The 10,868-nt window shown below is 48.9% G+C and overlaps 1 protein-coding gene across 1 annotated transcript in view; it reads left to right on the forward strand.

The window, feature by feature from the left end:
* SAT1 (spermidine/spermine N1-acetyltransferase 1) overlaps nucleotides 1–2,538 on the forward strand; it is a 2,852-nt gene extending 314 nt beyond the window's left edge. Inside the window, exons 2-6 of the mRNA XM_014960314.1 lie at nucleotides 64–115; nucleotides 210–293; nucleotides 1,475–1,576; nucleotides 1,679–1,719; nucleotides 2,023–2,538. Coding sequence (XP_014815800.1) covers nucleotides 64–115; nucleotides 210–293; nucleotides 1,475–1,576; nucleotides 1,679–1,719; nucleotides 2,023–2,193 — 450 coding nt within the window. The 3' untranslated portion in view covers nucleotides 2,194–2,538. The remainder of the gene's footprint in view (nucleotides 1–63; nucleotides 116–209; nucleotides 294–1,474; nucleotides 1,577–1,678; nucleotides 1,720–2,022) is intronic.
* The last annotated feature ends 8,330 nt before the right edge of the window (nucleotides 2,539–10,868 follow it).

A 10,868-nucleotide genomic window follows, 5' to 3' on the forward strand; every position in this document is an offset into this window, starting at 1 on the left:
GCGGCCAATGGGGGAATCGGCCGCCGGGGGAGCCGGCTGACATCTCCCTGCCTTCCCTTCCAGGAACTGGCCAAGTACGAGGACATGGAGGATCAAGTGGTGCTGACCGAGAAAGGTATTATCCGGGGGCGGGGAAGCCGCTGGGCGGGCCGGCGGCCCCGGGTGTCGGTGTCTGGAGCTCAGGCGCCCGGTTTGTTCTGCTTTTCCAGAACTGCTTGAGGATGGTTTTGGCGAGCACCCGTTCTACCACTGTCTGGTCGCGGAAGTGCCAAAAGAACAGTGGTCGCCTGAAGGTGAGCCTTCCTGATACTTATTCTTTAGACGCTAGATACGCAAGAGGCATCGTATGCTTAATGTTATCAATTATACATAAGGTTCCACCAATGAATTGGGGTAGGAGGAATAGGTTAACTGTTAAATGCAGTAACATATAGTGATACTCTGCTGAAGTAGTTGCTAATCCTGGAGGCGTGGGAAGATCAGGTATAACGTAATGTGCTTGACTCCAGTTAATTAAATGGCTTTTCTTGTTTGACCCTGACTTACCTTTATGTAATCCTGTTGAATCACATTTTTTTCTTTAATTTGTCCCCAATCTTCAGGTTACAGTCTCTAGCTTCGCCATGTACATGGCCCTTCCGTGTACATGGATGGGCGGGGAGGTAACTAAAAGATCCGTTACACAATAAAGTAGATGATCATAATATGAGGTAAGGTCTACAGGGACAAGTGCTATTCCCAAACCTTTACCAAAGACACAGTAGATCAGAAATCTGTTTGCACGCTTCTCTTACACTATGTGCAGAGTGTTAACGGCAGATGTAGTTAAAGTACTCAAGGTTTAGGTTTGAGTGGGCTGGAAGAGTTGGTTTCTCTTCCCTGTTGAGCCACAGAATTGTAATTGAAGCTGCAGCTTTACGTAACTGTGACTTTATGGTGCTGAAGGTAAAGACAACAGCGTGATGCTCTCAGTGGAGGCATGAGTTGAGGTGCTGGAAATGTTACTGTGAAGGTGGCCTGTGAGCACACCTTCTTGCACAGTGTAGCTACTGAGGAATATACGTTGGAAGACCAGTGTTCTTTAGTGTCTGATAGACTGTTTTGGTTGCTAAGGAAGCAGAGCTGGAGCAATCATCTAGACTATGAACTGCTGCGTAATGTTTTTATTTGTATTCCAGAAGGGAAATACTGATAAATCAGTAGGATATGCATTTATAGGAAAAAAAGCCTTGTGTTCAGCACTTAATATGACAGTGCTTTTGAGGATTTCAGGGTACAGCAAGGGCAATCTTCATGCTGTTAGGGTGATACAAGTTTGTCAGAACTTGTGTTTGCAATTGTGTACCTAATTCTAACCGAATAGCAAATGTCTGCATGTTACAGAAAGAGAATCTGTATGTTTAAACATGCATGTAAGACTTAATATTTTTGCCTTGTAAATTCAGACTAGCTAAGGTCACACTCTTTGTTTCAGAACACTGCATTGTGGGCTTTGCCATGTATTACTTCACTTATGATCCATGGATTGGGAAACTTCTGTATCTTGAAGATTTTTATGTGATGGCTGAGTATAGAGGTATGTATTATACAATTAGATGAGTTGCTTCCTATAGGGCTTCTTTAAAATTAAAACTTACTTTCTTGCTGTGGTTTAATTTTTCTTTTTTTTTGTTTTTAGGGCTTGGCATTGGGTCAGAAATTCTGAAGAACTTGAGTCAGGTATGTAAAAGTGATAAGTCTAAACAAGCAGAACTGAGGGCACGTGGTTAGGCAGTGTTCTTGCTCTTCTGTGAACTGTGTGAGAGCTTCTCCTTCGGGGCTACTCAGAATTAAATTTAAGGAGGTGACAGGACCCTGGGTGGCTTAAGACATTGTCTAGAGTGACGAGTGCTGATGTAATGTACAGAAGGAACTTGATGACTTCTGATGATGCACAGTTAGTTGCTGAGCAGTCTCACTGGTTTGTACTAAGCTTATCATTTGGGGCTGCTGTTTGAAACCTGTTGTTTTGTGCTGTGGCAGGTGGCTGTGAAGTGCCGCTGCAGCAGTATGCACTTCCTGGTTGCGGAGTGGAACGAGCCGTCCATCAGGTTCTATAAGAGAAGGGGGGCCTCTGATCTGTCCACCGAGGAGGGGTGGAGGCTCTTCAAAATCGACAAAGAGTATCTCTTGAAGATGGCAACAGAAGAGTGAGAGATTATTCCAGCGAATAAATTCTTTCTGCGGATATGTATGCTCTCTGAATAAACTTTCTTGCTTTCTGTGTACAGTTTGTAGTGGAATAAAGTAGCCTGGATGCTAATAATGAGAAATGCTATGCAGGTGTGGTCCTAGAGTAATTGGCACTGTGATCTGGAGCTGAGGCATCTGTGAAGTTGAGTACATGCTTGTGTGCATCCTTTACCAGTGTGGGCTTGTAATCTTTGTATATGGAAACTTCATTCTTGTAAGTGTCATTCAAATGTGTACAATGTACACACTGGTAGGGTTTGTTTTAATTATTGCCTTTTATAAAAATAAAATAGTGTTTTCACTTCATGGCAGTAGTTCTGACTTTAATTCTCACATAGACTTCTCAGATAACATGCAAATTAATAAAAGTCCTTTGAATTCACCCAAATGTTTCACAAGTGAAGCCTGATTTACCATGGCCCCAGAGAGACGAAAGGTATGCCTGGGTGCCCACAGGACCTGTGGAAAGGTTCTGTGCACACCTGCAGCTGAGCATCTGGAGGGCTTTGAGATCAGGCTCTGCTTCCTGCCTGGTGCAGAGCACCCTCTCCTGTGAGCACTCTGGGCAAGTGAGCTACATTTGGGTTGTGGTTGCTTCATTTGGAGTCCTTCAGTTAGGCTGCTGGTCCCAGCAGCTCCAGAAACCAGGGGAGCTTGTGGTGTTGCCTCCCTGGGGCTTTCAGTGAACTGGAGGACACCTCAGTTGGGAGGGTGTAGCCTTGAGAGGGAAGAGGCATCCAGTTGTAGCTTCAAAGCCTAAGTCACAAAAATGGGCTTGACTGGTCAGGAGCAGGAGAAAGTATTTTTTACAAACTGCAAAAAAACCTCCCTGATGTGAGTCCTAAAACACCAGAGTTGACTGTTTGTGGTGATGGGGGTTTATGTGGGTGGTTTCAGACACTCTACAGTTTGACACCTGCTCCAGTGCTCTGTGGCAGCAGTGGGCTCCCTGAAATGAGGTGCTGTGTTTCAACACTGGGAAACTCGGACCCAGATGCTACTGTACAAAGGTGTAAATATGCAGTAGAAGAAAATAATTCTGCTCATCAACTTTTTAATCAGCTTGTGAACAAACATACTAGCTTTGCAGTGCTGTGTCTGCTGTTATCATAAATCTGTGGTGCAAGTTGTGTGCTGCTCTCCTCTTGCTCTGCGGTCACCCCACCATAAAAGCCTTCTTTTGGCCACCACTGCTTTCACTTCAAAGGATGGGAAGAGACGTACCCGCCTTGTAAGGTGCACTGCTTTATAGAAAACAGGCTTTTAAACTGAAATTCTGGTAGCTGCATAAATGGCATGTCACCTGGAAGATGTCTCCTCATCCTAGTGGGCAGTGGCCAGTGACCGCCCCGACCAGGAGTGACGTTAATTTTGAGAACAAGGTGTCCCTCAGCCTAATTGCCAACAGCCAGCTGCGCGGGGCGTTCGGAGTGAAACTGTTCTTGTTTTCTGCTGGGGTTTTGTTTTTAAAGCTGAGGCGTGGGCAGCAGCTCTGCCCAGGTGCGAGATAAGGCTGTGGGCTGTTGGCTCGGGACCCAGAAGGCCGATAAGGAAGAGGGGAGCTGTTGGGAGGGAGCAGAAGACAGCGCGTGCCCGAGGGGTTGTGCAGACAAACACGGGCTGGACTTAGCCCGGAGCCTGTCGCGTAGATTACCCTGGTTTAGCAGATCAGGTTCAGCTTCAGAAACAGCCATTTCCAGACGCTCCCCGTGTCCGCGGGGTGAGCGGGTTCCTTCCCTGCGCAAGGGCCTGAGGCTCAAATCCCTCCCCTGCCCCAGGGGAACAGAAATCCATGTCTCTCCTGTGGCAGCAGAACTAACCACCAGGCTACGTGTTGCCCTGTGCTTGCAGAGGTGTCTCCTACCAGCCCTGGCTGAGCCTCTGCTCTTCTGCCATTCAGTAGCCCAAAGGAGGTGGGAGTGAGCCCAAGCAACGAACCAGACTGGTAACGGGTGCTGGAGGCAGTGTGGGAAGGACAAGGTGGTCTCCAGCAGCTCTTGCTGAGCCTCAGGGTGGTGTATCTTCTCACCAGCCACACTGCAGTGGCTTCACTGGTAACCCAGTGAGCTACAGTCTCCTACTCGTGCATCTCAGTCCCAGTGGAATCTGTTTTGAAGCTATTTTAATCCGGTCCTTTTGGGCTCCATGTATCAGTCCAGAAGGTGATTACTAGTAGAGCAGTTTAAGAATGTTTTTGTTTTCAAATTAACAGTTCATTAGGTATCTAGGACGCATCTGCTTAAATCTCAGACTGCCCCGGATTTCTGGAGCACAATAAGGCTATCAAAGCTGCACGACTGAACGGAACAAGCTAACTAATTAGGCATTATAATTAAGACAGTAAGCAGCTTAGTCAACTTCTCAATCCATTCAAAAGTGTTTATCATATCTTGTTCATCACCTGCTGCCAATACACGTTACCATTGCATTGTCTTCTGAAGTAGGTTCTCAGGGAGTCACAGAAAACAGCACTGAATGAGAACACCTTCTCCAGCCAGCTGTGATCATTTTAAACATTCACAGGTGAAAGTAAAGACATTGACTAACCCTGCAGATGTGCCTTTTACTGAGATCCTACTAACAGGTGGGAGTTTTAAATCCAGCAGAAGCATTCTCACAGTTATGGTAACGCGGCCTCCAACAGCGGTAACGCCAAGCTCAAGAAAAGAGCAATTTTAAGTTCTCTCAATAACTTTCTCTCAAGCTACCAGGGGACCAAACTGACTCTGTAACTACAATGGAGACATGTGGCTGAGTGTTTTCTGAGGGTTTAGACAGGGGACAAACCTCACCCAGCTTGGCTCTCTTCCTTTCCAGAGCCGTGACCACGCCACCGAGCTGCAGCACCAGTGTGTGGCTGGGGGTAATCAGTACTGGTGGGCTTCGAGCTGGTCACCGGTCTCACACCAGTGGGAATTCATCACAGCACAGGCACTGGGCTTGTGTGGGACCTCCCGGTACATCAGCCTTCTGTGGCATGCCTGCCCCTGGGGAAGAGCTAGAGCATGGGTGTCACCACAGCACTGATAACATCTCTGGGGAGGCGAGGTGCACACATCCTCCTCCCTCCCTCTCTCTGTCTCAAGCTCATGACCTGGGAAGTTCTCCCCATGCTGAGCCAGCCAGGAGAAGACTTCGAAACTGCAGCCTTTCCACCTCCCCGTCGGGAGGGAGGGTGGAAAAGTGGCCTTGGGGCAAACTTGTGGCCTCCAGATGCAGCGGAGGGCCGTCCCCGGCTGCAAGAAGAAGGAGCTCTGGGCTCGCCACCCCCTCTCTGCTTGGCAATTTCCTGCTCTCACAGGCTCCCACACAATGATCCGAGCCGTAGCCATAGCGACGGCATGGAGGGAGGCTTTTTTGTCTACATAATTTGAGTTAAAACGTAATATATGCGAGAAAAACAACCCTTCCCCCTCCTCTCTCCTTTTAAAGAGCCTTTGCTCTCAAGGCAACTCAAAAAGCTGGTGCAAACTTCTCCCCCGGAGAGCATCCAGGTGCTGTAACGTGCTCCTGCAGACAGGACTTTATCTGGGGAGACGTACCACCTTGGGGCCCGGCCGGCCAGACACGGAGGTCTCTCCGACACAGCCACAGGGAAAGCACCGGATACCCCTGGAGCAGGCACTGGGGAAACCACCGTGTAATCAGCCCTACCTCGGGCTGGAGGCCAGCCCAGAGAGGTCCATCACGCTTCTCCTTCTGTCAGTTGACCAGAAGGTTTATTTCCTTCAGCTGGCTCCCCCTCCAACACTCCTCGGGGGAGCCAAAGCGGAGCTGAAGGAGTGCGGTCACAGCCGCCGGGCACACAAACACATGCCAACTGATGGCAGCGCCCATGAAACCTGCAGCAGGCAGCTGTTTGCCTTGGTTTAACTAATTCACATCACGTAACAGACTCTGCTTTGCCCAGTTGTTTTGCTTGCCTGGGGGCAGGATGGCTTAAATGTTGCATTTTCTTTTTTTCTTTTTTTTGGAACTCAGATTTCAGAGAAGTGGCCGCAATTTAGACAAAGACGTACATGGTTCAGCTGCTGTCTGAACAAACCAACACATGACTAGTGTGGCTGCAACTCGTGTTTGGAGTCATAGAATCTTAGAATCCTCTAGGTTGGAAGGGAAGGGACGTTTAAGATCATCGAGTCCAACCATTAACCTAACACTGCCAAAACCACCACTAAACCATGTCCTGAAGCACCATTTCTACATGGCTTTTAAATACCTCCAGGGATGGACATTCCACCACTTTCCTGGGCAGCCTGTCCCAATGTTTGAAAACCCTTCCTGTGAGTAAATTTTTCCTAACCTAAACCTCCCCTGGTGCAACTTGAAGCTCTTTCCTCTCGTCCCATCACTTGTTACTTAGGAGACGACACCGACCCCCATCTCACTACAGCTTCCTTTCAGGTAGTTGTAGAGAGCGAGAAGGTATCCCCTCAGCCTCCCTTTCTCCAGGCTCAACAACCCCAGTTCTCTCAGCTGCTTCTCATAAGACTTGTTCTCCAGACCCCTCACCAGCTTCATTGCCATTCTCTGGACCCGCTCCAGCACCTCAATGTCTTTCTTGTAGTGAGGGGCCCAAACCTGGACACAGTATTCAAGGTGGGGCCTCACCAGTGCCGAGTACAGGGGGACGATCTCATCCTGCTGGCCACCATGATCCTGATACAAGCCAGGATACTGTTGGCCTTCTTGGCCACCTGGGCACACTGCTGGCTCATGTTCAGCCAGCAGCTGACCAACACCCCCAGGTCCTTTTTCACCAGGCGGCTTCCCAGCCACTCGTCCCCACACCTGTAGTGCTGCATGGGGCTTCTGGGACCCAGCACTTGCCCTTGTTGAACCTCGTACCGTTGGCCTCGGCCCATCGATCCAGCTTAATCTCATCACAAACTCAAAGCAGGCCATAACTCCTCCATCCAAACACAACTCCTCCCCAGGATTCTCCTTGGTCTGCACCTCTCAGACTAGTCCTCATAGGGAGCTCTTGGAGGAGAGGGTGTAAGGCTGAGGACGGCAAACGCGGTGTCTAGGGCAGGAGCCCAGCCCAACACCAGCACAGCACTGCCGGGTGCACGTCTCCTCTTCCCCGGTCCTCGCCCTACTGTCCTCTGACTTATTTTTTTTGCAATATCAGCAATACTTGCTGTGGTTGATAACAGTATAAAGCACGGGTACACACCCCTACCGAAAATAGAGAGGGAGGGGAAAAAAATTCTTCTCCAAACCAGTTTCGGTTTCATTTCACAGATTTACTGGAGGTCAAAGCAGGAGATGAAAAGCCCCAGGGGATAATTAGCTCCTGAGGATAGGAAACAAACACCGGTTTCAGAAACTCCTCTAAGTTACGTAGTTTTGTTTATTTGTATTTGGACTTTGTGTATTTCTATTGTTCGCAGAGCAGGTGTGAGCTGGGCACATTCACTCAAAGGGAAAAGGCATCTCCTTTTTCTCTTTTTTCTTTTCTGTTTCTGTTTCCCTTCTCCACCAAAACAAGTCAAAAAGACCGTGCCTTGGGAAGACAAACCCAGGTGTCCACCGGCCCAGAACATGATAAGCTTCACGTCTTCCAAATCATCTCCCAGGAGCCCCCATGTGTAGCAAAGGGGCATGAACCCCTGAAATTCCTACTAGACACCTTCTTCTACCTGGGGAAAAAAAGCATGAGAGAGACTGTAACTTTCCACATGAAAGCCCATTGGTCTTTCTAAGTAACCTGGACATTGCAGTGGTGTTTTCAAAACACACCAGTAAAAGTGCAGGTTGAGATTTTTCATCGCTGGTTGCTATAATTAGGCACCCAGACACCACTGCAAAGGTACCTTTGAACACGCTTCCTCTAATTGCTCTCTTGATGGGCAAACTCCAGTCCGGCCTCTTCACAATCTCCCTGAACTTTGGCATTTGACCCGTTTCAGTCGCTCAGGCAGGAACAGCTTGCACAGGAGGACACAAAAGTAGTTTTGGTCTATAGTCTTGTGCCTTTTGTAATTGGTTCCTACGGTAGAATTTTGGGGGTTTCCCCAGCCAAGTTCCTCCCACAGGGTGGCCCGGATGTACAAGACCATTTCCCACCAAACACTCTAAATATGTTTTAGCTACAGTTGCAGTTTTTCCAGAGCCAATAAGGAGGGAAGGATCAAAATCTGTGTTCGCCATTCCTAGAACCAATAACCTCCATTCGGAGCTGTAGCTTTGCCCTTTTTGGGTAGAAAATGTAAAGGAAAAAAAGGGGCAGGAGGAGAGGTCTGCAGCAGTGAAGGGATGCCAGGGGCAGGGGCTGACCACGTAGACTGCCATGGGAGCCACGTCCCCCAGAGAGGCAGTGGCACCAAGGGAAATGGTTTGGGCTTCAGTCCTTCCAGGTAAACAAACATAATCAGAAGAAACTCGAAGACTCTTATTTTGCAAAATTGGAAGTCTCAGGGGTAAATTCCCGGCATATATTAATACTTTCTGGATTATTTTTACCTCCCATCAATCTCATAAACCTTAACTCAATGGATTAACAAGCATTGGATTTAGTGGTGCAGGAGCAGGAATTACTTGTTGCTGAAGAGCAACAGGCAGAACTGGCAGACAGAGGCAGCAACAAGCATTAGCATCAAAGAAATAATACTGTGTTAATCGAGTTTTAAGCAAAGCTAGCTGAAAACTCAAGAGATAATGGCAGTCAGCGTACGCTGTTCCTTATCCAGGCAAGGAAGCACACCCATTTCATGTAACTACGTATCTCTGAAAGCTGGCAGACTGTAAATAAGGCTGATATAACAAAGTCCACCTCTGGTCCAAATGACGGTGAAGTGAGGACAAAGTTAAAGAGTCCCAGAGGAAAAAACCCAACCTTTTCATAAGCAAATACTGAGGATTTATAGGCATTAGTTGACTACCTTCTTAGCACAGGGAAGCAATAAAACAATCCTGTGCTTCCATGCTGAGTTTGACGTCACTAAGATTTCACTGAAACTTGATTACAGAAGTCCTGCAGGGAGTCAAGTCCAGGGGAAACCTTGTGTGTGCGAGGAATGTGTGCAATGGCCAGAACCCTAGAGTGCCTTTCCTTGCCATTCAGGCTTGGTGTCAGCCAGCTATGGTTTTTCTGCTGTTGAAAGCCAAAGCACTTTTCACCCCTGCAGTTCAATGTACTCAGGCATCCCTGCTTCACTCCCAGGCAGGACCTGGGCTGCCCTTCCACACCCACGTGCCTCTCCAGCACTGTTCAGGCAGGCAGGGATTCCCTCGCACCCCCTTACGTCTGGCTCCTCAGCTAGGGCATTTTCTGGAATAAGCACAGGACCACCAAAGCCAAAGGTCTTCCTAACACACGTCTAAAGGCAAGAAGGGTTTGTGAGGTGCAGAGGAGGACACGGCATTGTCTCCTGTTCTTTCTCAGAGAAGCAGTTGAGCCTCTAGGATCCAAGAATTGATGGTCCTTTCATTTAAAATATAAAGCCTCGGGTGCTCATGTTTGCGGGAGTAAAGGATATAGAACAAATATAACTCACCTAAAGCTGCACGGAGCTTGCAGCAAAAGGGTTAGAAACACAAGTACATGGAGGTGGCCCTGAGGAGCTGGAAGCCCTCAGCCCTGTGGTGCATAAGGACTTGTCCTGCGCTGAAGGTCCCGCTGAGCGCTCCAGTGAAGAGCCAGGGGAAATGATCACAGGCAACTCCAAGTGTCCAAGTCTCATTGTATTGTCCCTGGTGCTACTGCAGCCAGCCAAACCTACCCGGCTGCAGCATGGCAGGTTGGAACAGGATGATCTTCAAGGTCCCTTCCAACCCAAACCATTCCATGATAATTCTGTGATCTTTGGCAGGCTCAGCATTTAGTGATACCTGTCAAAGCCAAAACAAGGTCCCTTTCCAGGGAGGGAGGCTGAGCCCCAGCAATCCCACGACACAGCAAACAGTATTTGGGGAAGTGTCCGCTTCCATCTGAGACAACTTCTCTGCATTGGGGCTGAGCTGTGGTGGATGAGATTTCACACCTGCTGGGATGTAGAAGCCAGATGGATGTGTCATGGCTGTGGGGTCACCCTGGTCCGTGGTGGGAATACAATGGAGGAGAAACCCATGAAAGACATAAAACCAGAGAGATATGAGGACCAGCTGTGGCTTTGTCCCTCCTCAGGTGGTTGGCCACCTGAGCATGTGGCGGGGAGGCCCAGGTGTGCCAAGGGCAGGCAAGAGCTGGCATTGTGTCCCTCTACAGCCATTTTATACCATGGGGCAGAGGAACCTCACACTTCTCCTTCAGAGAAGTGTCTTGCCTGAAGAGGCTTTCGGACTTGAATGTGTTATGAGGGCCATGGACACGCACTTGGGTACCTGTCTCACAGGCTGCTGCCTGGCACGCTGGGCAAAACATAACCAAGCTTTATAAAAGCAAAGAAATACAGCTCCCTGTAGCGAAGCAGCAGGCATTCCTGAAACCAGCTTTCTGCAACACAGCTGGCACGGGATATTCCAGAGAGCCTCTTTTACCAAAACCCTGCAAACTCGGCCACCACCACCTTGGCCAGGCAGCTGCCAGCAGCCAGGGCCTGCACACCCACGTTCTGGGCGAGTGTGGCCCTTGAATCAGCCCTCATCGTGACACCCAGCAACAAACCCCATGGACAGCCAGCAGAGCTGCC

The sequence above is a fragment of the Calidris pugnax genome, unplaced genomic scaffold, assembly GCF_001431845.1.
Source record: "Calidris pugnax isolate Ruff unplaced genomic scaffold, ASM143184v1 scaffold188, whole genome shotgun sequence".
NCBI lineage: Eukaryota > Metazoa > Chordata > Aves > Charadriiformes > Scolopacidae > Calidris > Calidris pugnax.